General features: G+C 46.3%; 1 protein-coding gene across 4 annotated transcripts in view; it reads right to left on the reverse strand.

The window, feature by feature from the left end:
- Slit3 (slit guidance ligand 3) overlaps positions 1-27673 on the reverse strand; it is a 587543-nt gene that overhangs the window by 434284 nt on the left and 125586 nt on the right. The window contains exon 1 of one of the 4 annotated variants that reach the window (XM_029484040.2): positions 17599-19055. The exons of the other annotated variants lie outside the window; for them this stretch is intronic. Coding sequence (XP_029339900.1) covers positions 17599-17780 — 182 coding nt within the window. The 5' untranslated portion in view covers positions 17781-19055. Of the gene's footprint in view, positions 1-17598; positions 19056-27673 lie in introns of those variants that run through there. 4 annotated transcript variants of the gene reach the window in all.

A 27673-nucleotide genomic window follows, 5' to 3' on the forward strand; every position in this document is an offset into this window, starting at 1 on the left:
AGAAGAAACGGAGGCATAGAGAGGTTGCACTATTTCTCTACTGACACACAGCTAGCAACAGAACCAGAACACAAGTCCAGGCAGTCTGCAGAGCATTTGCTCTTGATCATAAATAGATTCCCTCTCCAGCAACTACGAATGCTGCCAAATAACAATGACACACTGCTTGGGCCAGAATCCTGCTGACTAGTGTCACTTTCTCTCTTTGGAAGGGGGTGCTTTACCACCCCAAGGGAGCCCACCTGCTCTGAGGGGCTACGGGGCTATGACACCTCAGCTTCCCTGATTTCATTTGTTCGCAGCAGCTTGAAGTTCAAAGCTGTCTACTATCCGATGACCACAGCAGTCACCCCTGCCTTCTAAATACTCTGCTCTGCTGCCCACCTGCTCAGATCATCCTCTGGCTCCTGGCCTGCACTGAGATTGCCCAACTCAACTCCTACGGCAGCTAGTTCTCTTCTCCCTGTACTCTGGTCTAGAGTCCTGAGCTTTTCCAAGCTTGGTACAAGAATTCACCAACCTGCCATTAACACATATATTTTTAATCCACAGCACTTGTGTGTGTGTGTGTGTGTGTGTGTGTGTGTGCATGTGCAAGTTGAGGTCAGAGGTCAACCACAGATGCTGTGCCTCAGGGCTGTCCACTTTGTTTTTTGATAAGGTTTCTCACTTTGATCTGGGGTTCATCACTGCCTGGCCTATGAACCCCATAAGTTCTCCTATCTTCATCTCACCAGTAATGGAATTACAAGCACGCACAACCACACCCTACTTTCAAGCATGAGGACCAATGTGTAATCCCCAAAACATGTCTTTTTCCTTTTTTATTACTTTAATTGAGACATGATTCCTCCGTGCAACAGCTCTGGCTGTTCTGGAACTCACTCTGTAGACCAGGGTGTGCTGGAAGTCACAGAGATTCACCTGCCTCTGCCTCCTGAGTGCTGGGATTAAAGACATGTACTATCATGCCCTGTTTTTTTTTTTTTTTTTTTTTTAAATGACCTTTCCATATTGCAGATTCTTAGCATTGTCATTTACTAGCTGGTGACCTTGGATGAGTGGGTTAGCTTCCTTAGTCTTCTGGTCTGTAAAGTGGATATGACCATCTTTCCTTTGGAGAGCCACTTCCAGCCAACATAGAAGACTACTGGGCTCAGTGCCTGACTTAGAGGACTTGTTCCACAAAAGCCTACTGGCATCATCACCCGCTGCAGTCATGCGTCTGGAGAAGACCGCTTTGCCATGTCTTTACAAGCTTCATCTCGGATGACCTGGCTCAGGGCCATATTAAAGGCAAAATATACCTGTGACCAGAAAGGGAGACCTCTCACCAGACATGTGGCAAGCCCTGGGCATGAAAGGCTGGCTGAGGATTTGGTGCATAGCAGGCTTGTGACAAGCAAAGACTTATTGCCTAAGACGACATTTGATAACAGTTTGTACAGTGTGTGGTGTTAGCACAGCCAGGCAGTTCAGCCAGTCCGTGAACTAACACCGACTTCAAACATCGTTGGGGTACCTGGCCTCTTCACTTCTCTCTAAGGTAGCTTTAGTAACGCTAGGCTGAGAGCTGATACCCTCCTGCTATTAAAAAGGGGGTCTTGAATAACACCCCAGGTGTTCCACTGTCCCTGGTCCTTGGGTTTCTTAAGAACTGGAGTCTCCCTCCTTTATCATACCAGACACCTAATGTCGTGAAAGTAAAGGAGAATGCCTTTCCCTCTCCCTTTCTGTCTTCTGCAGGGATGCCACTTCTAAAGCTTAAAGGAAGTCCCCCATGCTTCTTGGAGAAAGAGTTCCCATAAATACACCCCTGTTTAGTTCAGCAGGTCAAGGGAGTGTGCTGCAGCTTGAGAAAGCACCCTGCTCCAGCTGCACTCCCCTTCCACAGAGCTCCAAGTAGGGAGGATTCAAGGCTCTCTGGGATGCTATTGTTCACATTCAGGGTCAGAACTGTTCAGGCCTGTTTTGTTGCTGAAAAACCCTAGTGGATTCTAGAAAAACAGAGCCAGCTCCTGGAGCAGCGCTCAAGTCGTATTTAACCAATTTAACTTTGCAAACTGCTCCAACCACGCAGCACATACTCAGGCCGCTGCCCCGCGTCTCTCTTTAAAAGGCCAGAGAGGAAATAAAAATGAATGATGACAAACTGTCCACATGGGTAGAAAAACAAAATAGCCTGAACGCTCCAGGGCAGGAACTGACACAATTTAATTAACTATTTGGAATAAACACACTTGGCCCTGCAAGTGGGGCCCTTTGTTTGCTCTCACAAAATAATGCACTTAATAAGCCCGAGATGATACCTTCTGGAGATTAATTAAATGCAATACCTTGGTTTGAAATGTTAGGAGTGGCCGAGAAGGCAAAGCATTTGCCTTGTACATTGTTCGGGAGACGTTGTCATCTCACATACACAGTCCTCGACCTTGGTTAAGTGTGGTATGAAAATTGTTCCTAATTGTGATTTGGCATTGATGCTCTCTATAAAATGTGTATTTGTGAAATAGCCTAATGAATGTTTAACAAGGAGTCGCAGTGGATAAAATTTAAAGCGTGGCAGCAGTAGAGCTGACATATTTAATTATAACCTGGAAGTTGGAAGCTGTTCTCTAAGAAGCAATGGCGTGTGTGACTGGCAATTTCATGTAAAAAAAAAAATTCAAAATAATCACAACATCTGCTATTTGTTGAAAAACCATTATATCCGGACCTGATGCTCAGTACACATCAAACCCTCACAGAAGTCCTGCAAAGGAGTAGCCCCAGTCTCCTCCCACAGTCGGAGAGGTAAATTGTCTGAAGAGACGTAGGTGGCCTGGAAGGCAGACCTTTCTCACTGTAAAGTTCATGACTCCCAGCTACCTATCACAGAAGAAACCCAGCTGGGGCGGTTCTAATCACATGCTAGTTGCATGATAAATTAAGAGGAAATGATACCAGCAAATTTTATGTGATTGCTTATGGAAAGGCATTCATTCTGTAGGCAGTGATTGTTTGGGGAGCAAAACAATTGCACGTGCTTTTGTTAGACGAAAGCACCCAGACAGACCTTATGCAAGAACCCACCATGGAATTTCGTCTTCCTGAGCTAAGTCTCTGTGATTAACTCTAGCTTCCAAATTCTGTCCCTGTCATCTGCATGATCCAAACTGCACTCAGGTTTTTGTCCTCTGAGGGTCCTGTAATTATTGGTCACCAAGAGACACAGACCCCAGAGACCCCCCAGGCACCCTCTAGTGGCTATCTAGGAAATGAGGTGCTGAAAGGGGCAACTGAGTACCTCCTTTTGTGGGTGACTCTCAGAGTCTTGCCAGAGGGACAAGGTCTGATGCCAGAGTCAGGAGCGATCAAGAGCCTAGATTATGGAAACCAGCTTTTCAAATCTGCTTATATGAGAGTGTCATGACTAGGGCAGTCTTGGGGAAATAAACGTCCTTAACAATCAAATTCCAGCTCACTCTTCCCTGCAGAGCCAGGAGTGACCAAAGTTAGGCAGCCCAGACTCACCGAGAATCTGAGCTGTGGGTGTGAAGGATGCGGTGCAGCACCAACTAGCTATAGCCCGCTGGACGACCCCACTTTGGTTGGTGCCTTGACTTAAACATCAGAGGCTGTGTGCTAAGTGCTGTAACCATGCACTGAGTTTCATCCCAGTTTATCCCTGTTTTGCAGATGAAGAAGCTCTAAGTGATAACGTAGCTTGCCCCAGGTTACTGAGTCAGCTCGAAGGCAAATTAAACTCTTTGCTGTGCAACATCTGCCCATGTGGAACTACGTACAGATGTTCATTGACGCGGGAGATGAGAGTCACAAACACACAAATTGTTGCTTTTGACTTCAGGAAGATTTCTGCAAATTAGCCAGTTTTTTTCTCCTTCTGACTTTCACACTACCCCCCTCCCATATCCAGAACCTCAAAGTTAATTACTATTCCAGACACTCTGCAGCAGAGATAAACATCAGAGTTCCCCTCCTTGCGAGCCTGCCATTATGATCTGGTCCAGGCTTGGCCCACAAATAGCTAATGAGGTTAAATATAAAATAAGATAAGGGTAAGGCTGAGAGGCTGTGCAGGTTCTCAGAGACAAGCAGATGACACTTGGGTCTAAACAGAGTTCTAAATAAGGAAAAGAAAATGGCCTCAGCCCCAAAAGGGAGACAAGGAACAGTTCCCCCATCCAGCTGCATGTGTCTTCCCCACCCCACTGCCTCACAGAGGGATGTCTGGACCTGGAATGTAATAGCAGCATCCCTCCCTTTTGTGGGACCATGGAGTTCAGAAAGGAAAGGGCTGACTTAGCAGTCAGGCAGCCTGGCCTGTTCTGGGTCAATATTAAAGCTCCGTGACCTTGAAGAAAAGCTCCTATCTCCAACCTCAGTCCCATTACCATCTACAAACAGTGAAGAGCATCTAGCACTGGCTCAGTGATATAAAGGACTACTTTGCATGTACCTTTGGGAACCAGAGAATCGAATGCATGCCCCTCGTGCTGGAAACATCAACTGAAATGAACTCAGCAATCTAGAGAGAACAGAGCTCAACCTTTTTGTGTCCCCCTCCAGGAGAGATTCCTAAGCTCTTTGCAGCTGGACATCTGGATCAGAGTGATCCAGAGCAGGAAAATACCCTTCCACAACACCGAAACTCTGAGCTTGGAAGCCAGGTGGCAGGTCAGGAATAGAGTGGGGAGCGAGGGAGAGGCTAAGTATGAAGGACGCTGGGGTCAATGCTTAGACAGAAGCAGCAATCACTCTTCGACTTCCACTAAGCAAGGCTCCACTCCTGGCTTTCTCGCTGTACAGTCACTAACCGCATCATTTGCAGTCCATCACAGTCTGGGGTGTGCTGCCCTCCAGTTTGTGTGGTTCCCTTTTTGCCTTTCTCTGGGAGCAAGCCCCAGCTCTCTCTTCTGAGCCATCCCTGAGCTGCAGAGCACTGTGAGAACAGGTTCTGATGGCCTAGCTCCCTAAGGGTACTATCGCAGAGAGCTGCTTTCATAACCAGCCTATGGTAACAGCTCTGGCAGAAGGAAAATGGATACAGGGACAACCCTCCCGTCAGGGGCCCAGATGATCTGTGAGAGGTCAGAGACTAAGACCTAAGCACCTTGTCAGCACTGGCTGCCCATTCACGTGGCATCTGTGTCACTTTCTTGGGAACTTTATTCAGTCAGATGTCAGAGTCATTTGTCACTCATGTCCCAGGGTTGTGAGCAGAGCAACACAGCGCTCAGGTACAGTCCTGGGGCTCTTCTTCCAGGTACCACAGTGTGAGCAGTTCTCAGGAGAGGGCTGGTGGGGGCAAAGTGGTTAATGGAATACTCTGTAGGCACCTAGCTGTGAACTCACATCATGCTCCTGCCTAGTGACCTTGTTTCGTCCTTCTATGACTCAGTTTCCTCATCATAGAATGGTGACTCTGAGAGAAGACACTCTGAGAAGTTTTGCTTTTGCTTTTGAGATAGGCTCATAGGCCCTAGCCCTAGCTAGCTTGGTATGCTCCATTTAGGTTAGGCTGCCTCAGATTCATGTCAATCTTCCTGCCTCAGCCTTCTAAGGTCTGGGATTACATGCATATACCACTTCACTCAGCTCTCAGGGTGGTGTCTGAAGAGCAATGGAGAAAAAGCTGTGTAAAACTTAGGGGAAGATGGGATCCCAGTTCTCGAGGCAGCTGCCATTGTTTGTCGCTGACACAGGTCAGCCTTGGCAATGCAAGCCAAGGGAAGCTGAGAACTTATGGTAGAAAGAACCTCAGGTTGAACTTAGGGGACCTTCGCTCCAATGCCTGCTTATACATTGCAATTGTGTAAAGTCATCACTCAAAAGAAAAATTATATTAACAGATGCAAAAGTCACTTTTCTCATGGCTCAAAGAGCAAATGCCTGGTGAGGGTGGAGGGGAATGCTCTGTCTGTCAGTGTATGCGACTACTTCAGCTCTGACAGAACTATGTGCACTATAGCAAGCTGAAGATCAAAACACTTAAGAAAGGAAGGAAGAAGGAGGGAGGGAGGGAAGGAAAGAAGAAAAAAGATAGATTGGTTTCTGAATGGGATTTGACTTTTGTGAGTGGTGTCTTTTGAAGACATATTGTAGGGCCTGCTCTCAGGATACAGCTCTTGGGGATGACTTCATTTGCGGGGGTAGGGGTGAGGGGCAGTGATTTTGACTATATAGTCAAAAATATTTTTCTTTGTCTTGCATGCTATATTCACAAACATAAAGTATTTCCATTTCTTTCTCTGATATTGGGAGTGTCTGAGTCTCGGGTTTCATGGAAGCAGTGGGAGGGGCCATGGTTGCCTCTATCCTTCACAGGCAAAAAAAAAAAAAAAAAGAAGGCTACTCCCAACAACCCCAGAGAGAGGATCCAAAGAGGGCCACTCCCACATTAGCATGGGTTTGCTGTGAACCATTCCCGGCCACAGTCCCAGGACAGATGGCACTGTTCAGATTAAAAGCATTCCAAAAATACCTGTGGAAGACCAGGGCCATCTCTGCTCTGCCATCAGTCCAGCCACTTCCTGGGGCATGTATGGAAGAGATGTCACTCTTGCTGACAAAGGTCAGGTCAAAGCTCACAGGGAGATGTTGACAAGTTCCTTCAAAGCAGCTTCTCTGCTCACCCCTCATTTCATTTGGGCCCCAGAGGAGGGAAAGCAACACCCCAACCCCATTTCTCTGCTGCTTTGACTTGGAGCTCTGGCGAATGTTCACTAAAAATTTTTGACAAAGTAATTGTGAATTTTTTTTTCTTTCCCAGAATAATTCCTACAGACCTCAAACCCAATATCCAACTTTGAGTCTTTCTGAAACCACAGAATTCTATTCTATAGCTTACATGTCCCTGTGTAGAATGCCCATGGCCTTAACATATATTACAGACCATACATAATGTGTAGCAGCAGACAGTGTTTTATGGCTGTTTGAGTACTGAGGTGGTTAGCATAAAACCCAAGTCTAACATGCTTCTTCTGCCTTCACTAACAGACTGCCGCATACTCTTTGGACACCTGACCTTAGTTTTTAATAAGCAGGCCTAAGCTAAGCGTTCTCTTTGGGCCTAGAACATACTGGGTACCAGAAGCAGGCAGCTTGCAGACTGCTTTCGGGGCTCATCCTGCATCAACTTGAGTTGACTACGCCCAGGCTGAGAGGATGATGGGAGCTCTCTTTCTTGCTAGGGTTCCCCATTAGCAACAGTGTTCTGATGCTTCACTACATTTCACGGGTAATGGAAGCTGCCTTTTGAGCAGCCACAAAGAAATCCTCTAAGAATCAGCTCTTAGGTGACAAGAGTAAAGGCAGTCACTGTGGCCTACCCGCTCAGCAACTGATTAAAGAAATGACAACAGACACAGGCGGTTGCAGTTTTCGGCAGCTAGCATCCACGGTATTTGAGAGAGCAACCCTGTGGTCTTTGAGACAGATAAAGGTCCATTTACCAAGCACATCCACACATTGCTTCCACAAGAGGATAATGTGTTCACGTCAACACAGTCGGCTTTCAGAAGTTACATTCCTACTCAAACAAAGCACGGCTGTTCCCACCACTGTCAAACACCATGGTGTCTGCAACTGATAGCAATCAGAGCCTTTCTCTGGCTGGAGTCACGTTCGCATAATGCAGTCGTGCAAAGACACCAACAATTTGGATCTAAAACAAACTGACTGGCATACCTAATGCTTCACGGGCTGGTAAACATGCATACATAACTTAGTCCCAGGTAACATCAACTTTCTCCATGTGAACAATCCCTAAATGGGCAGAGAACTCTGCACTAATGTACAGGGGGCTGGGATGAATGTGGGAAAAGTGAATTATATTAATATAGTGCATCTTCCATGACTGCTATGAGTGTGTGCCTCTAGGAAGCCATGGCTATTTGGCTTTTGGTGCAGGAGACTCAAGACAGCATCCTAAGACCTTCTCCTTTTAAAATAAGCTTTGTGGGGCATTGAGTCTGACTAAGGCAGCGACAGACACAAAGCTGCTCAGAGTTCCTGAAATTCAGAGCAGGTACAGTGGGAACAGGAGGTGGGAACAGGAGGTGCCACAGCTTGGTTAAAAGGAGTTGTGAAATGGTCAACCTTGTCCATAGACATGTTTCCCATTGGGTGTCCCTTAAAGACACCAGGCAGGAACCATGCTCCTGACTCAGTGGGCCCAGGCTCTGGTAAGTCTTTACAACACTACAGACCCACAAGATACACAGCACTGTAAGGAATCTTCGATATTCGCCCAAAGAAGCTGAGTTACTTATTTTAACTGTGCATTTCTCATATATCTCTAACCACAGAACCTTACTAATTTATTAGCCCATAGAAACTTCAGGAAACTTAGTAGAGGAATGTCAGGCTCAATATTACAAGCTGCTCGGGTCATTCTTCTGAAGGTTAAAGAAAAACCAATGCCTGCCATTACCTCTTATTTTCTCTCACAAATCAATATGATGATAAAGAGAAACTTCTGAAAACATAAACATCTTTTAAGATAGATAGATAGCCCACAGAAAGCCACAGTGAGCCTGTAGGCACAGGTACCTCGGTGCCCATCTCATGCACGCGTGCAGGTATGTGGGAACACGAACACACACACACACACACACACACACAAAGAGAGAGAGAGAGAACAACCCATCTAATGACCCTGACTAATTCCCCACCTCAACAGCTACACAACATCATCTTATCCTAGTCATAACTTTCCTAGCCCAATTATATATATGGTCCTAAAATCTTCAGGAGAAGAGAATTCCCTAAATATGGTGGTGGAAGGTGATCTGTCCCGGCCTTCCACTCTGTGGTGGGCTGTCTGCTTACCTCCATTTGTAGTAACTTTCATCAACAGTGCGAGAGCGAGCACCTCCCACTCCACTAATGATGGTATACCGAATGTCAAGTTTCAGTAGCCTCATGAGCAATACTCAGTAGGTAGACTTAAATGTGCAAAACATTTAAGGGTCTAGGGTCTCACCCACCTTGCTAGAGCCATCCAGGTGCCTGGGGACCCACTGAGGATAACTTTCTTCCCCAGGCCGGTGATAGAGATTTTTAGTTTAACCATTTAACCAAGCTCCAGTTAAAGTCCTGGGATTACATGAAACCAGCATAAGAAGCCTGACGAGAGAGCAAAGAAGGCAAGCTGACTTGAACTGGGGCCTGGGGCCTGGGGCCTGGGGCCTGGGGAGAGGCATGGTAGGTTTTTTGTTGTTGTTGTTGTTTTTGCTCCCTTTCTATATCATATCCTCTAGAGGAGAGCTGAAAAAAAAAAAAAGCAATCTGCAGATGCGATAGACATGAACAGAAGCACGAGAGAATTTTGTAGCTGCTATTAAAAGAATTGGGAAAGAGGCACCCTAGTAAACAAATGACTTCTGGCAATACACACTCAACTCTTGGAACACTACACAAATACATGGCTACAATTTTATCAAAAGAGAATGAGTAAGGAGCCCAGACTTCTACCCTCACCTGCCTGTGACAATGTGCATAGGTCCCCACTGAATAAAACCACAGAAGGCCAGGTTGGGGGAGAGGACTTACTCCTGCTAGGCAGTAAGAGAATCTCCCCACACCAGATGTCATGAAGACCACATAGGTAGCCTAGTCTGAGTGGGTGGCATCACCTTTGGGATGAGTCAGGAAGATGGGAGGCACTGCTTAGCAGTGAAGAAGCTTTCTCCTTCCTGAAGAGGCTGTGGGAGGTGTAAAAAGCCATCACCTGCTAGGAAATACTCATGGTTCCTAGTGGAGAGGAGAGCTGAGGTCTCTATTCCTTTAGCAGTAACGGAGAATCCTAATATGCCAGAGATCAGTGGAGACCAGAACAGGGTTGGAAGCCAACAGAATCCAGAAGATCTAGAGTTATATAGCATAATAGCTGAAATGTTCAACTATAATAATAATAATAATAATAATAATAATAATAATAATAATAAATCACTCATCCTAATGTTGATAAGAGAAAAAAGTCTGTAAAGGCAATCAAATGTGGATTTTTCAAGGAAGCCAAAAGTCTTCTGCGAATAATAGAAGCACATCCTGTTTGTTTTATGTATGTATGTATGAATGTATGTATGTATGTTTTATGTGTGTTTGTCTACATGGATTTATTAGCATCATATGTAAATGCCCTGGAGGCAAGAAGAGGGCATCACTGCCTTGGAACTGGAGTTATAGGCGGTTTGGCTACCATATGAGTGCAGGGAACTGAACCTGGTTCCTCTGTAAGAGGAGTTATTGTTCATAACTGATAAGCCCTCTCTCCAGCCCTAAAATCATGTTTGCTACAAACTGAAACACTAAAAGAAACAGAATTCAAGAGGGTGCCAAAATGGGAATTTAGGAACTGAAAAATATATCCAAAAATTGAGGACTCAGTAAATAGGCTCCATAGTGGGAATAAGGACAGAATAACATAAGTCACTCAATCTGAATAAAGAAGAAAAAATAGAAAGAACATAAATGAGCCAGAGTCTTAGAGATCTAGCATCCATGTCAACATATAGCAGGCAAGAGAGAGAGAGAGAGAGAGAGAGAGAGAGAGAGAGAGAGAGAGAGAGAGAGAGAGAGAGATGGAGGGGGCCGAGAAAGCAATGGAAAAACTAAGCAATGAAAATTCCCAAACGGAAAAAGACAAAACCCTACAAATTCAAAAGGAAAATAGATCAGAAATACATGAACTGTGAGAAATCTAGGCCAAGAAATGTCACAGTCAAAATTCTGAAAAATGAAAATTTTTTAAAAATCTTAAAAACTTTAGGAAGGAAACACATCCCCTACCTACAGAGGGAAAATAATTCAAAGGACTTCAGGTTTTTCCTTAGAGACCATAAAAGAAGCAACACATTAATTTTTTTATTATCTTATTTTATTTTGGGGAGCAATGAGAAAAGAATTGTTAGTTCAAAACACACAACCAAAATATCCTGTAGAATAAAGCCCAAGGATGGAGAAATTTCAAGATATTGAAAAATAAGGGAATTTGTCACAGTCAGACACGACATGAAAAAGACAAATCCTATAAACAAAGAATAAAAGAAGTTTAGGACAGAGACAAAGGAAAGAGCAATGGGCAGAGTACAGCTGTGCGTAAACGCATCTTCTTATTAGATTATCCCAATTATGTTTAGAACTGGAAACAGAAACAATGAAACTGGTGTGGTTCTTAGAGTATTTACAGGAAGTATTTAAGACTGTATCCAAGTGGAAGTGAGTAAAGGACTGTGAAGGAAAGTGTGGTCCCCAACTTTCTCTTGAACTGGTAAACTGTTGATACCCATAGAATATGATGGACACATAATGAAATGTCTAGAAGGACCACTAAAAGTGCTATGCAAAAAGAGGCATCCTAAGACAATATAAATGAATAAAAATGGAATTATAAAATATGTCTGTGTAACCCCTAAGAAGACAAAGAAAAGGAAACCAAAGGAAAAAAATAACAGAAAAATAAAACTAAAATGACAGACTTAACATAACAATAATTACATTAAATGTGAACGGTCTAAACACACCAATTAAAAGGCAGAGATGGTAGCTTAGGAAAAGCAGCAGAAACTCTAAGCTTATGTGAAATAAACAGACCATTATGTGGTTACCTCCCTCAAATGCTACTGTCACATGACCTTCCTTCCCCTTTACTTCTTCTTCCATGTGCCTTTGGTTTGAAACCTGACTTTGATGGCTTAAATAAGTGCAAAGCATGGCAGTACAAGAACAACATTGACTTGGGTGTTGGAGCACCTGCCATATGTGCTCTAGTCTTCCTAGCTTCAGATGAGTAGTTCAGAGAAAATCAACCTTCATCTTCCATACATTCTGTTTTTTCAGTGTCTTCTATCCTTTGAAGTTGAACTTAAGCATCACTGGCTCCAAAATGTTAGACTCTTTTAGTGTGTCTATCACTGTCCTAACACTTCATAAGGATTATTAATGATCTGAGTGGAAGGAACTAACATTATCCTCATTGTGTGGTGATAATAAAATCACTACTTGGAAAAATGATCTGTCCACGCTCACACGTTTCCCCTACCCAGGGCACACCTGACTCATCTAACCCTAAGGCATGAACTACTAACCCTTGTGACCACTAAACTTGCAGAAAGGTTTCTTTCTGCTGTGGGACCATGAAAAAAGCTCAGAGAAAGGCTTTTACTAGCCAAATATCCTTGAAGAGTTTTAAGAGATTTGTTTTTCTTCTCTCCTCCTTTTAGACATAATTAATCAAATAGCCAACCTGTCCCTTCCCTTTCCTCAATGAAACATTTCTAAAGACATAAGCTAGAGGAATGGGTTGAAGGAACACCACCTCGTCCCTCCCAGGGGTCCATGTGGGATGACATTTGGTTCATTTGTCATCATATTTGATGTTTCCACATTTCATGGCTCTGTTTCAGGCCAAAGTCGTCAAGCAAGCAAACCATGGGGGACTCTCCTGTGACATCCATCCTCTTGAAGCGCTATTGTTCCATGCCACCTCAACTGTGAGGGATCTAGGTCAGCATTTCCCCCCTTTAGGGCTTTCATGAGGTGGAGACTTTCATGTCTCACCTTGTAGAAAGAGAAGGAAAGGGCAGAATGCTTCGGAGGTGGTGACTAAAACAGCTTTGAGATCATGCCAAGGCCCAGTGGCATGGACTGGTTTTTCTCTCTATGTTTCCTGGAATGAAAAGCGGATTTTTCTAGCTTCTCTCTCCCTCCCACATCCCCAACCATCTCTCAGCTCCTGGCAGTGCCAGTGCACACATCCAGGGATAACGCTCAAAATCGCCTCCTTCTTCTTTGACAATAATATAAGGCAAACCATTTGGCATTCGAGAGGCGCCCCAGTTGCCTGACCCCTGGCAGGGTCCCAGGGTATTTGTGGTTGACAGCTAATCAGAGCCCTGGCCGTAGCCATTTCCCATGACATAGCTGGAATGCTCCCACTGCCCGTCCTTCAGTTACTCGGCCAGGCTGAAACTATTTGCTCCCCTCCCACCCTGTCCATCACCGTCCTTCCTCAGGCTGAGCCTCCTTACCACCCGCTGGACAGACTCTCAAGGCTCTGCATGGGAGAGCAACAAACGTGGCTCTGCTTTTATTATTGACCCGCAACTCACCTCTTGGACTCCTACAACCAACAGGCCTCTTTCAAGCATCCTCCTCTTGAGCAATGAGAAACTTCAATGCCAGAGGGGTAGAAAGAGAACAAGCCACTCTGGGCTAACCAGACTGGTATCAGAGCGGTGGCCAAGCGTGGGATTTCCAAGTGGTGGTCATAAAACATGCATCGTTGTTATTTATGGTTAATCTGCCTAGGAACTGGAAATAGAAACGTTTCATCTTTCTTCTTCTGCAGGCAATTCTTAGCTCACCTGGGGATGGGAAAGTCTTGTTGATGACAAGCCAGGTGCCATACTCTGCCCAGAGGCTGAATGTGGTGACCAGGAGCCAGACTGCCTGGGTTAATGCCCAGCTGCACAGACTGACTAGCTGGGTGATCCCAGGTAATTTATAGAATGTCTCTGGACTTTAGCCTACCTCTCTGTACAATGAAGGAAATCTGAGGAAAGGATTACCACACTCGCCTGCCATGGGAACTGTGTATATTTGCAAACCAGTGCCTAACACATGGTGAGTGCTGCTTCGGTGCTCGGAAAAGAAACGCTATAATGAGATGTTCAGCATAGATATGCAAATGTGACATTCTGTACATTTTCATGACTGGATAGCATTACTCGGCATTCTTTACTGAGGATGCTCCTGACATCTTGGGAGTCTTACAGAGCTTCCTGCGGTCAGGGTAGGATTTGATGCTGCTTTGCCTTCTGTTAAGATAGTGGGTCTCAGTCTGGGGCCCCTGCCCACCTTGGAAAGTGGAAAGAAATTCAAGGCCCCCCAGCTCCACCCAGAACTCCTGTCTCAGCCATCCTGGGACCGAATCCAGGAATTTGTTGTAACAAGCCCTCCAAGAGACTGGGAGGTAGGATGTTTAAGATGTGCCCTAGATCACCATGTTCCCATTTGAGCAGGAGAAAAAAGGTCCCTTCCTTCCTGCCCCAAGGTCATTATGCAAAGTGAATGTAAGTGTAGGGCCACAGCCGCTTTGGGTGGATTTGGATAAGCTGTTCTGTGCTGGATGTCATGGGAATGTCTACCGTGGAGGAGCATATCCCCGAATTGTGTAGAGAATGTCTACCGTGGAGGAGCATATCCCCAAATTGTGTAGAGAATGTCTACTGTGGAGGAGCATATCCCCGAATTGTGTAGAAAAGCCAAGTACGGACACAGTTACCTAAGACACGGACAACCCTAGAAGTCAACACAGCAAGATCCAGAGGCTTCGGGTCAAAGGAAGACAGCCTGTATCTCTACAAGTGAACTTGGTGAAGTCACTTAATCTCACTGTGCCTGGCTTCCCTCCTCTCTGAAACTGCTCTAAGGATGAAATCAAGTCAGAGCCATGGCCTTGTAGGTAGAGACACAGGGCTTAATGGGCTACATCTACTACCAAATGATCCACGATTCATCTCATGATGAGGACATTGCCTCTGAAGGAGGAAGCTACAGGAATGGGACTTAAACCCAGGGAAATTCTCAGAAGATGGACACGAAGGAGGAAAAACAGGTTGCTACGGATTTTTAGAAAAGGAAATTATCAGGTAAACCAAATCGACTCCATCTATATGCTCTCTGCTTTGCACAAAGACTAGCCTTAAGCTAGGGAATCCAACAGCGAAGATGGCCCCCATCCCAGATGTAGGCTTTTGATGTCAGGCTCTGCTTGCCTTTCCCCCTCATGACTCACATATAGCGGGGAACAGCTGAAAAATATTGACCTTATAATTTTCCCACAGTTCCCTACTGCTCTGTAGTCTCAGAACTGCATCAAAGTAAGTGCACAGATAGGATGAGCTATGAGCTCAGAGTGCAATCGCATGAGCCTTTGGCTCAGAGCTGGGGAGGGAGATTGGATGGGATACTTCATCCTTATCTGCGTAAGGAGAGACTATATAGGTATTACTCTCCTGAGCCACAGAGGGACGTGCACATCTTTCGGGCTTGTCACTTTCAGGCTAATTTTCCTATAAAGGCTCTAAGACTTTTGCCCTGTTAAGTCTTCCCAAAGCTTAGGTACAAAGGGGAAGGTGCAAGGGGTCATGGGAGGAGGTACTAAACCCATCTCCAGTGAGCCCTGACAGCCCTGAGCCCACCCGTGTCCCAGTGATTTATACTCTGGTAAGATTTTTAGCAAATCAAGATGCTTGGGATGTTCTCTTTCAAAGCAGGGGAAAGCAACCCCAGACATCTAAACAGACCACATACTTGTGAGTCTAGCCTATTGTTTTAGAATTTTTGTGGAAGGCCTCTAAATGCCACCCTCAGACTCCCCACAGAGACTGTAACCATACCGAGTAACTGTAAGGCAGAGAAGATGGGATGGAAAGGGTTTCTTTGAATCCAACTCCCTTAGAGAAAGCGTTCCCTCCAAGCTCAAGAAGCAGGGTGTGGCAGGGGACCATGGCACCGTCACCAGCAGGAGCTGCAGTATCCTAGGTCCCATGCTTTGTCCAGTTGTCTGAAGTGCCAACTTCCCTCAAGGCCCTGGGGGTACACCCCTACTCTGCCCCAAAGTATACACCACCAAGGGACTTTGGCTTCTTCCCATTCTCTCTGAGTTGATCTGTCACCCATATGACTCAGTCTTGTTCTGGGCTGTCCCCAGCTAGCACCCTTCCCTGATGGAATGTGGCTATAGTTCTCTGGATCCAGGCAGCCTTTCTCTTCAGCAAGCCTGAGTCAGGAGCACTGATCCTGGCTCAGTGGCCAGTTGTCTACTTCAGTTAAACTACAATCCAGCTAATAGCTCTGTCTCCACGGCCACCTGTTTGATATGGCACCCTAAAGCTGGATTGTGGGGTAGGGGAGAAATATAGACTCAGGCTCATTGTGCATGCCACAGCAGATACTGTGCCACGGTCTCCAAAGCCCAACCAAAGCAAGCCACCTGCTGGGCCACCCCGGGCTGTCCGTTGTTCCAGCTCTGCTCACTTCTGCCATCTTTCAAACAGGTATGATCAAGCCCTACCTGTAAGTATTAGTGAAGGCGATGCATATCTGTAAAGCAGACAGCAGATTAGAGTGCTGGGCAGGGGATGGCCTTTCAGGAAATGCCTGACCCATTGGCCTTTCCAAGGGGAGGTGCAGCCTGAGAGGAATTGCCTTGCCTACTCTCCAGGGCTGTCGGAAGCAACAAGCCATGCAGAATACCCTCTGAGGGCTGCCTCAGGCTGGTATATAATACCCTCAGTGGGCACTTGCCTAGAATGAGCAAAGCCCTAGATTCCACTTCCAGGACTGCAAGGTAGAAGAGAGTGAAGGGTGGACAGAAGGAGAGAAGGGGGAGGGGAAAGGTGAGTTGTGAGGAAACAGAAAGTGGCCATGATTCATTACTCACTCTGCTGAGGTTAAGGACACACTCTGCACCAGGCTCTACCCTAAGTGCTTTCAGTCTACTTCAATCACATTCCATCGCTACAACAGCCCCAGCACATAGATCCTTCCACTGCTCCGTTGATTTACTCATAGACTCCTCCGTTCCTGCATGCTGCTTTTCCCCCAGCTGTCCACATGGCTCCTTTCCTCAGTTTGCCCAATTCATCACGGTCGCCATCTTATGAGGTCCTTCCTTAACTGCCCTATCTGAAACCACCCTCCACCTCCTACCCAAGCCTCCTCCTATTCGTGCTCATCCACAGGGTACTTATAGCCATGTACACTCCAGCTACCCTATAGTTCACTGTTTCTCATGCATATGCCTCCCCCATTAAGAATCTCACCATATGGGCCATTTGCTCTGATCTGCTCCCATCTATGTTCTGAGGACCTAGATCATAATGGTTTCTGAGGGACTTGCACTGAGCAGTGGCTCAGAAGACAGGCGTTGACTGAAGAGAGCCCCTCTCCTGACAGTGGTCTCCTAACTGGCATGGAGAGAACGTTCAGGCTTTGTCTAAGTAACTGGCAGCACTTAGCAGCTGCCCCACTAACACTCAGGTGCTTTTCGAGGCCTTACCCCAGTGGCTCCCTGGCCTTAACGAATTTGTTCTTAGTAGTTATGGTTTATTCCATAACTACTGAAAGCTCAGGAATGTTTTGAGGTGAGTCTTCCTCTACAAGAAGGTATCTGTGTGCTCTCTGCCACATGGAGAATCTGCAACATTCTCCCAAAAGCCTTTCCACACAATCCCACATTAAGAAGACAGCTATTGGCCAGCATGGCCTGAGGCTTGCTTGGTTCCAGGCTGTGCTGTAACATAGTACAGAAAGCACCCCACGTCATTGTCCTAGCTAGCTATCAATGTGCCCATTGCAAAGATTAAAACAGCATTGGCCCTGAAAAATCTACCCAAGCAGTAGAGAACTCAAACCCAGGCAGGCTAACTTCTGGTATGTTGTCCTGCTGCCCCAAGGGCCAGCCACCCAGCCCCTCTCCAGTGACTCTGTGCAAGTACAGCTAGAGATAGGCCAAGGCAAAGAAGCAGCAGAGGGTTGTGAACATCAAGAAGTGACCTGGCCCAGGGCCAATCGCACTTAACTTACCTGGAACACGACTTCCTGGCCTCATGCCCTGGAGACTGAGTTTCAGTGTTCTGTTCTTGGTTATGAGAACAAAGATGAACTTGACAACAGAGTCCCCACAGGGGTTCTCCATCCTCTCCAGCAGAGAGCCTTTGCCCCTGCATCCCAGGACTCAATCCCTTATGCCTCTCTGGGTCTCTCATTCCAAGCACAGGTCACCGCTTCCTACAACTCTGGCCTAACAAGAAGTCTCTGGAAAGCAGCTACGTGCCTTTGGAAACCCAAACCAAGCATTCATTTTTAGTAAGGTGAAAAATAACTTCTTAGAAAATAATAAACATTCGGCAGTCCCACTTTCTATTGTTTCAAGACAGCAGAGTTCCAGCATGCAGGGACTGCTCAATAATTTGGTTTTAAATTTCTGGGCCTTGGAGACTTCTGACAGGGGAAACTGCTTTCCACCAGCCAGTCGATAAAAATAGCAAGCGTTTACTGAGCCCATGTTAATTAACTGCTGTGCAGGCTACGAGCTCTACACTCAACAGCTCCACTGGGCAGGTGCTAGGATCTCCTACTTGAAAATAAAAGCAAACACAGAAAACAGGGCCCCTCTGAAGCTGGCCAATCTCAAAGTGGCCAGGTTGAGATTCAAACCCAGGCCTGCTTTTCATTGTTGCTTATGGGTTTGCAAGTCTTACCAGGAAGTAGAAATGGGATTCTCAACATGACCTTTTGCTGCTATTTGGAGGCAGGGCCTTTGAGTGGTACTAATTCATATTAAACTGTGGCTGTAATAATGGTGGCCTGGTGATGGCATTAGTGGCTTTATAAGATGAGGAAGACACAGAGTATGGTAAAACACACAGAGAACCTCAGCAAAGGATAGGCTCAGACAGGAAAATTGCCCCGAGTTCAGAACCCCTTGAACTACAGATGAATTCTGGACCAGCAAAAACAAACAGTAAAAGAAGCCAGGAAAGAAAGAAAGCACCTGGTGTCTGACTTGCTTTTGTGGTATGAATGAGAATGGCCCCCGTAGGCTTACATGTTTGAATATTTGGTCCTTAGTTGATGAAACTATTTGGGAAGAATTAGGAGCTGCGGCCTTGTTGGAGAAGGCACATCACTGGGACAGAGGCTTTGAGGTTTTGAAAGTCTCCCTTTCTCTGCCTCGTGGTTGTGTCTCAAGATGTTCTGTCTCAGCTGTTTTCCTGGTGTGAGGCCTGCCTCCCTGCCATGGTGATCATGGACTTACCCTCTAAACATGTAAGTCCCCCTCCATAAACTCTTTCTTCTTCAAACTGCTTTGGTGGTGATGTCTCTTCATAGCAATAAAGAGCAGTTAAGATATTTGTTCTGTCTGGCCTTATGACATCTTCTGAAGTTACCAGATGCCAACAGAATGCATTTGGACCACACAGCCTTGAGAGCTGTGAGGTAATGTAAGCCTTCCTTCTATCAAAAGGATTCAGTCCCAGAGATTTTGTAGTAGCACCAGAAAGAACACTAGCCAATGATCTCATACCATCCTCTTCAAGCCCTCAACTATCATCTGATGGCCAAAGCCTGGCCACCTGACCCTTCGGGGGTAACAGTGCTAAACTGAGAGGCAGACTATAGATGCTCCTTGATCCCTGGGATTGGGACTGTCTTCCCAAGACTCTGATCTACAGAGAGCTGGGGACCACTTTATACTGTCTCCTTTTCTTCACTGTGACACCTAGGAATCTGATTATGGGTCTTTGATTTCGTTCAAGCAAGCCAGGTGGGGTGGTACATGCCTTTAAGCCCAGAATTCAGGAGGCAAAGGCAGGAAGATCTCTGAGTTCAAGGCCAGCATGGTCTACACAGTGAATTCCATGACAGCCAGGGCTATACAGAGGAAAAAAACCCAAAAGAAAGAAAAAAAGAAAGGAAGGAAGAAAAGAAGGAAGGAAGGAAGGAAGGAAGGAAGGAAGGAAGGAAGGAAGGAAGGATGGAAGAGAGGAAGTAAAAGAGAGAAACAGAGAGAGGGAGGGATGGAGAGAGGGAGAGAAAGAAAGAGAGAGATAGACAGAGAGAGACAGGAGACAGAGAGACAGAGATATTGATTTTTCTCAAGCTCTGTGACCTCAATGAGCACAGATCCCTAAGTCACACAGACAGTGCCATGCTGAAAGGAGGGGACATGCCATGTTGATTGTCCTTCCTCTACAGGTACTTCATCTGTACAGTGGATGCATGACTCACACCAGAGGTGACAGTATCTAGGCCTTGCTACCATGGGTCTCAGCATATCATGTCTCAAAGCCTGTGAACTTGGCTGGACTTCAAAATCCCTGCAACACTTTGACCCTGGGCACCATTACATAATCCAGACTGGACGATCTCACAGGACCCTTTGAGAGCCATCTATCACTCTGCGGTGTGTATCCATGTATACACTGCAGGAAATTCTTTTTCTGAAATAAATAATGGAATCCCTTTCTGTGACACAACTAGAAGAAAATGCATTAGCTAGCTGCTGCTGACCATTCCATAAGAGAATGTCTTGGGCCCAGGGGAATCTCGGGCCGTCAAATTAGAGAGAAAGGTGGATGTTTTCATGATTTTAATTAATCAAAGAGGAGATTTCTGGCAAGTCTTTACCACAAACAGGTCCCTGCCAGAGAACCACTGCTGGTTCAGCTGGTAGCACATCCCCAAATCAATAATGATACTAAGATCTAGAGACCAGAGGACCTAAACTTGGAGAAGATTCTGGGTCACAAAAACATATCCTGAAATACAGTAGATGTCTTAGGTAAAAGCAGACCCCTCCATTTCTTCACTGATTCTGGGCAGAGGGATATCCAGGCGAACCTTGACCATGAGGCACAGTCATAGTGGTGACTTCAGCCTCCATGGAAGGCCTATTTTACCGTGGTCTAAGCAGGGGGCTGAAGGGTCCCTACCCCAGAGGATATAGTTCCTCCTGGCACTGGGCTTCCAGAGATGGGCCAGGGATGCTGGCATGAGGTCTTCTCTATACCTCTCTACACCTGTATCCAAATGATGGTTTTGGCTTACCAGGAATGGAGATGGAGGATGTTCTGTGCAGCTGAGCAGACCACATAGACTCCCATAGGGGAATGAGTCATGCTTTCTCTACCTCGAACCCAATGGGTTTGAGGTTGCATCAGAGCACCCGAAGGTATTTACATTGTTAGGCACCTTGTGCTTTAGGAGGGAGACCATAATGTCTGCCTACTTTTCAAATGTAGAAGGACAGTAGACATTGCCCAAGCCCAATCAGACACTTGGTTTCCAAAGCAAGCCAAGGGGATCAGAGCCCATGAGGCTCCTGTTTCCTCACCTAAGCTGCCAGAGCCCTGCCCTGTGGAAATGATCATTGGGACACCACTGGAAGACGAAGTGTCCCTAAACACAAAGGCCTCAAGCACTACAAGGTAACCAAGAAGGGAGCCTGTGGGCAGTGCAACACTGGGGTTGCCCTGTGAAAGAGTTCCAGGATGTAGCTCAGAGATGCTACCACTGGGGCATTGGGTGAGACAAGAAACTTGAACTGTTCCATCAACTCTAGTTTTAAGTAGAACCAATTCATTTCTTAAAAGATGGTGAAGGTCAAATGCACTACCTCTGTAAGCAGGATTTCACCTTGGGATTGGCCCAGGTAGTTTCTTTCTTTAGGGCAGGGACTGGCTTGAGGGCTCAAAAATCTTGCCCTGTAAGCAAGAGGACTGGACTTTGAGTCCTCAGAATTTAAGTGAATACCAGGTGAGCACGGAGGCCCATCTGAAATTCCAGCCTTAGAAGGAAGAGAGAAAGGCTCCCCAGAGCAATGTGGCTACTAAGACTGACTGAATCAGTGAGCTCTGGGTTTGACCAAGAGACACTGACTCAAAGAATAGGGTAAAATAGGAAAGATTTCTGACACCAACCTTAGGCCTACACATACACACACACACACACACACACAGGCACACACAGGCACACACATATTCACATACTGACATGCACGCACACACACACACACACACAGAGGAAGGTATGCTTGTACGCACACACATTTGCAGAGACACGTACCTGTGCACCCATGTACATCCACACATATAAAAACATGCAAGCACACATTCATGTGTACCACACATACACTCACTTGAGAAGAAGAAAAAAAACAAATAAATAAATGGGCAAAGATGAGAACCACAAGTGTCTGATTTCCTCTACACGCCTTGCTTTACCTAGTCAGGCTACTGGCTACTCTGTACAAAGCCTACCCAGGAGACAGCCTGGTGATACACTGTGCTGTTGAGAGAAGAATGCAGAAACACAGGAACCATCTTGTTTAGTAACACCAAAGATGAACGGCAGTGTGCTGAAATAATGCCAAAGCTACCAAGAAGGTGTCACCAAGGTGGTTCTGATGACCACACTGAAGAAGTCCATGGACAGATGGAAGCAAGAATCTCTGTCAAGTGAGGTGGCCACAACACGGCCCTTCTCTGAATGGGAGGCTTTGAGCCCCAAGAGTTGTGTAAGCACAGCTACCATTTGCGGAGCACTAGGTACAATGTTGAGTGCTTTGTAAGGATTACTGCCATTCAGGTTTGCAGTAACCCTATCACCGGCAAGCCTCACTCTTTAAAATCCACACAGCACTGTTGCTCAGCGTGGCTATGTCTCGAGAGAGAAGGCTGGGCATCCTGGGTAGGGAGGGTGGTCAGTAGCAAGAGCATGGAGAGGCATGGACGTAGTCGGTGAGTCTATATCTAGGGCAAGGAAGGGGAGAGGGCAAGTCTGTACTGTGGTCTGTTCACATGCTTATGCTTTTGCCCCAGAGTCCAGAGGTAGCAAGAGCCCAGGCTTGCCTAGCACTCCTGAGCTGAAGGTTCAGCAGAGGAGACTGAACTGGTAGAATTCAATTCCCTTTAAAACAAGTGTGACATGGATAGGTCTTCTCTGTCTAGTTTTGCTTGGGCTGTTTCTGCCTGCTATCTAGCATACAGGAAAGCAGCCGAGGTTGGATTCAAGCCTCTCACCTGCCACGCAGCTCAGCACAGGACAAAGAGCAGTTATGGCACTGAAAGGAACACTTGGGCTTGTGTCCTATCATTGCTGGCAAGAAAGGAGGGGACAAAGTGGAGCTTGCCTGGGTCTTACTGCAAGCCAGACAACAGGTAAGTTTAATAGATAACCATAACATCTCTGCCTGATGTCATATTCATTACACAGTGGCCACGGAGACACAAAAACGCCAAATTCTGAGCCTACATAAGAGAGCTAAGGTAACCACATGTCTGTCACTCTTCCTAGCTTCTGCTCCTAGCATGCAAGCAGTCAAGGAATCAGCCATGTTGGCGTCCCACCTCCATCATGTGTATATTAGCTTGAGCAAATCATCAGTCTAGGACCTCACTTTCTTTTCAATGAAACAAAACAGAAAAACCACCATACAAAAGACGAGCACTAAGGAGATTCTGCAGGCCAAGATGTTAAGAACACCTGGTGCTTCTGGGCCATTACCACCACATGGCTGCGCTGGTTCTGTTTGTGTGTTTGTTGTTGTTGTTTTGCTTTGGTTTTCATCATAGTCCCACCCAGGCTCTCATCTCAGAACCTCCGTCTATAGCTGCTACAGACCTAGCAGTGACTTCCATGGGTTGTGGACACATCTCAGAGAATCCTCTTAGCTCTCCTTTCACCTCAGCCTAGAGAAGTGTTTCTTGGGTGTTGAGAGCCATGGTCCACCTTCTGGTTCAGCTGTAGAGCTCACAAGGAAGTGACAAGGACCACATTCTCACTTCAGCTAACCTCACCACACGGGCTAAGAAAGCCACGAATAAGCTCTCTATCATCCAGACCTTCTCTGGGTTTGTGTTGTTGCGTGACAAGCTCTGGTTGTGTTTCCCAACACTGATAACATAACTCTTGGGCCTGCGCCACTCTCCACCCCAGAGTGAGTGCGGATTGAGTAAAATAAGATCCCTGCACTTCTGTCCTCTGACTTGGCTGCTCCTGGGCTCCCTTTCAGCAGCTCTCCTGCAGGGAGGCCAAGTTCAGATCAATTCTCCCCTACTGCCAAAGCCTGTTCTCTTGTTTTCCCAGGGAAACAGAAGATACTGCTGCAATAAGTTAGAGCTCAGAGCTAGTTAAGATATGAATTAGTTTAGATATGAATCCCAGTTCTGTATGAGTAAGCAGAGCCTGTTTTTCTCTTCTGTCAAACAGATTCATAGCACCCACCAGGCCATCAGGTCGGTGGCTGATAGATACCACAATGAGAAGATACTACAGTGACAAGATGAGGTATAACTGGTCTAGAGACCTTCCAAGTTCTTCCACGGGGGATTGAATCTTCTGGAAGAAGAGAAAGCCAGATGAGTGGTCCCTATTAACCTCTCTCTCTATCTCCATATCAAAGAGCTACCAAGGCTTTACTGGTGGAGTAAGGTCCATCACCCCTTACATAGGCTAGATTGTCACTATTTGCAGCCTTGGGGGCTATATGGTTTCTGTCAGAACCCTGCCACGGCACACAGACAGGCCACTGCAAATATGTAAATGACTGACCGTGCTCCAATAAGCTTTCCAATCACAGGTGACAGGGGACTAGACAGGCCTTCGGACTATATTTGCACATTTTTAGTAAGGGTTCAGAGCTGGTGAAGGGTGCACCCCTTTAGCCAACCTCCTGTCTACACACACTATTTTAGAAACCCCACCCCATGTGAGAGGCAGAGCCTGTGCAAACCAACAGAACTCCCCTTCTGCCTTGGAGCACCAGAGAGTCTGATTTATAGATGGGATGATTTGTTTCACATAATTCTGTCAGTAATTACACTGACTTCCACGAGCAGCTATGAGGTAAGTGATTTGACCCTTTCCTCTGAGGACTCTTCCCCCTACTGGAATAAATGGAGGGTGTCTTTCTCTCCCATAAGCTAAGTGTATCATTTGCTTCATCGCAAGAGGCATGTGCAGAAGCTCCTAGCTATTAGTCTATCACTGAGGCAATCAGACTGCCAGGAGCCAGGAGTAATTTACAACGGGGAAATAAACAGGGCCCTAGATAAATAAATAAGAGGCCTGGATGGTCCGGGGCCTGCAAAGATTAAGTAATGAGAGTATCTATGGAAAGATTTAGTGTTAAGTGAGCTAGGACCAAAGCAGCTTCCCATGGAGGAATCAAATTATAGCACTGGAAAGAGATCTTACTGAAGTCCCTCATGCTGAGCAGGAAAATCAGCACTTCAGCACTTCTCGGGGAAGGAGGGGGGGTTGTCATCATTAACACGGCAATTTGGGACTCCACACTGAGGCCTGGCTAATTAGCTGCAGGTAAGTGGGCTATATATGTCAGGTAAGTGGGGCTAGGGCACACCAGTGAGCCCGTCCACCAGGAAAACCTGGACAGTTCCTCACAAGTCCCAGGCTGGGGAGGTTTTCTTAAACAGCACCAATGAATTCCTTAGAAAGGAGAAGCAAGCAGCTAGTATAGAAAGGCGAAGCTTCCCTTGGGGGCTCCATTAGCTATGGCGACTCCTGGGGCTGGCTTTCCCCATGTGTCTGGACCTGGAGGGCTGCCAGCTTTGGGAAGTGGTCTCCTCTCTCCCTTACCCTGAGAGGATCTTTCCTTCTTTTCCCCTCACGGGTGGACCCACCATGTCTTCAGATGGCTCCAGCATTCTTTGAGCATGAAGACAGAGCGCTGCGGAGTCGGCCTCTATTCCTTCTTCTGATCACCTAACTTGCAGATTCTCCCCTTGGACTCCCCTTAGACTCTCCTCCTGTGAGGCTTACCCTTTTAGTTCCCTGCCTGACGTTTGTCATGACATGACCAACATGCTTCCATAGAACCACCGAGAGAAACCCTTTATGGGTAAGAATGACGCATCCTTGGTTTCTCCAGTGAATCTCTTTTGCATCCGCAGATAATCAAGTGATTCATAAAGACCACAGACATATTTCTCACGGATATGGTGGCCAAGAAGTACAAGATCCAAGTACTGGTAGACTGAATGCCTGAATGCACATTCCTTTTCTTAAAAGACAGTTACTATTCCAGGCAGCCCTGACCAGGCACATGTCAATCCTCCACATTCCAAGTTAACATGCCTCTCCCGTGGTTTCCCCATTACTTCCTGAGAAATCATGGCTAAGGTGGGCTGTGCTCAGGACCAGACATCTGAGAGGTGGAGATTTGGGGTCTCCTTCTATATGACTCAGATTTCCAACAACAGAAAGAAAACAATGGTTTAAAGTTGTAGAGGGCACCACTCAGGAATGAATTCTAGCCTTCTAGGGAGATGAATTCCTGTGCCACTGTGGAGGAGACAGGACTCATGCAGAGCAGAGCTCAGAACCGAGCCCATGTGTGATCAGAGATGCTTTCATTTGCCTTGGGAGGATCCTCTTTTCCTTTGCTTTCCTCCACATTCTCTTCCTTTGTTTCGCCTATTCTTTAAATGTTCTCAGCCTCAGACAGTCAACTCCCCCTTCCTCATTACATGGAATTAGAGGGGGCAATGACATGGGGTTATCCACAACAGTGGCACCTCTCCCCGACACGTGACAATGAAGAGGGTCCCAAGAGCCCACATTCTGCAGTGCAGTGCGGGAGGTGCTACATGTTGGTGGGTTTCTTGGAAAGAGAAGTAGAAGAAATGATAGGTTAGCGCTTCCGTTTATACAGCACCGCTGTAGAGCTTCAGAGAGAGTTGGTTTGGAAAACATTAATAATTTGATGTCCCGGAGTGGTTCTGGTTCAATTGGTTTAGAAGATATGGTTCATTTCAGCTTTGGACTCATTTACCAAATGTCTTTCAAACCACCTCTGGTTTAGATCCCAGATCAAGAGAAAAGTAATTTGGAAGTTTAAGCTAGTGTTCAGTAAGTGAGCATGATCTAGCCCTTTCTCCTTTCTTTCCTTCCTTTTTCTTTCTTCTTTTTTTTTTCCCTTTCAGAATCCAGTTTGGCTTTAGTTTGAATCCCTCTTGGTCCTTTTTTTTAAGCGTTGACTGAGCTGAGGCTTCCAGTAACTAGATGGTCCCTTTCAATGCCCATTAGAAGTCAAAAATCAATGAGGCCGAGGGATGAAGCCAACAGTTTATCTTTTCATTTCATTTTATCAGAGAATATTATTCCCAGACCTTTGAAATAATCATCAAAACCGGCATCCCTCTCCTTGGCTCTGAGAGTTGGGCACGGGCTCACATCTACTAGATGGGGAGCTTACCAGCCTATTTCTCTCCACAGGAGAGACCCATTGCCCAAGTGTGAAATCCTGCCTGCTGTGACTTTATCCTCTCCCTGATATGCATGCTTGCAAGCATGTAAGACATGGTTCCGTGTATGGGTGAGCAGGCAGTAGGCACACACGTACATGCACGCTCTTAATGAGTCATCTGGGGCTCTTCAGAGCAAGGAAGAGATCACATTTGCAACAGAAAGCACCTCCGACCCCATCGTGAGAAGAAAAAGTCAACTTTGAAGAGACTGGGTTTCTATTCTAGAGTTTTCATCTAATATCCTCCATGTGCCAGATGCCAGCGTGGATGATGTAGAGTTAACAAGACAGGCAGCATCCCGGCTCCCAAGATGCTTACAAGACATTACAGGTGACAGAGCAGAGAGTAAACAAGTCATCAAACAAATGAGCCAGAGAATCCAGGTGGCAGTGAGTGCTATAAAGAAAACAAAACAGGGTCAATCTACAGAATGTGCCCAGAAAGGGAAGCGATCACCACCCACCACACACAGCGGGGCCAGAAGGGATTTCTGAGGAAGGGAAGTTGGAGCCAGGACCTGAATTTCAAGGCCTGGGCCCTGCTCACATCTGGAATCTGCATGTTCCAAGAACACAGAACAGACTGCCAAGAGGAGATCTGAGCCATCCTAACGACAGGAAACCCATGGGACGACAGTGAGGTAGGGAGCAGCCTGAGGTGCCACCAAAAGGGCCAGGAGCTAGACGGTAGGGTATTGGAGTTGGCAGGACCAGTCAAAGTCACTGAGGGTTTAATTTGCGGGTATGTGGAGGTCTGACTTGACTTAAAAAATGATGGCTGCTGTTTGACGGGCAAGAGTGCAAAGGTGAAGAAGCAGGCTAGCTGCG

Source organism: Mus caroli, unplaced genomic scaffold (genome assembly GCF_978045245.1).
Source record: "Mus caroli unplaced genomic scaffold, Mus_caroli_1 scaffold_13, whole genome shotgun sequence".
NCBI classification, from domain to species: domain Eukaryota; kingdom Metazoa; phylum Chordata; class Mammalia; order Rodentia; family Muridae; genus Mus; species Mus caroli.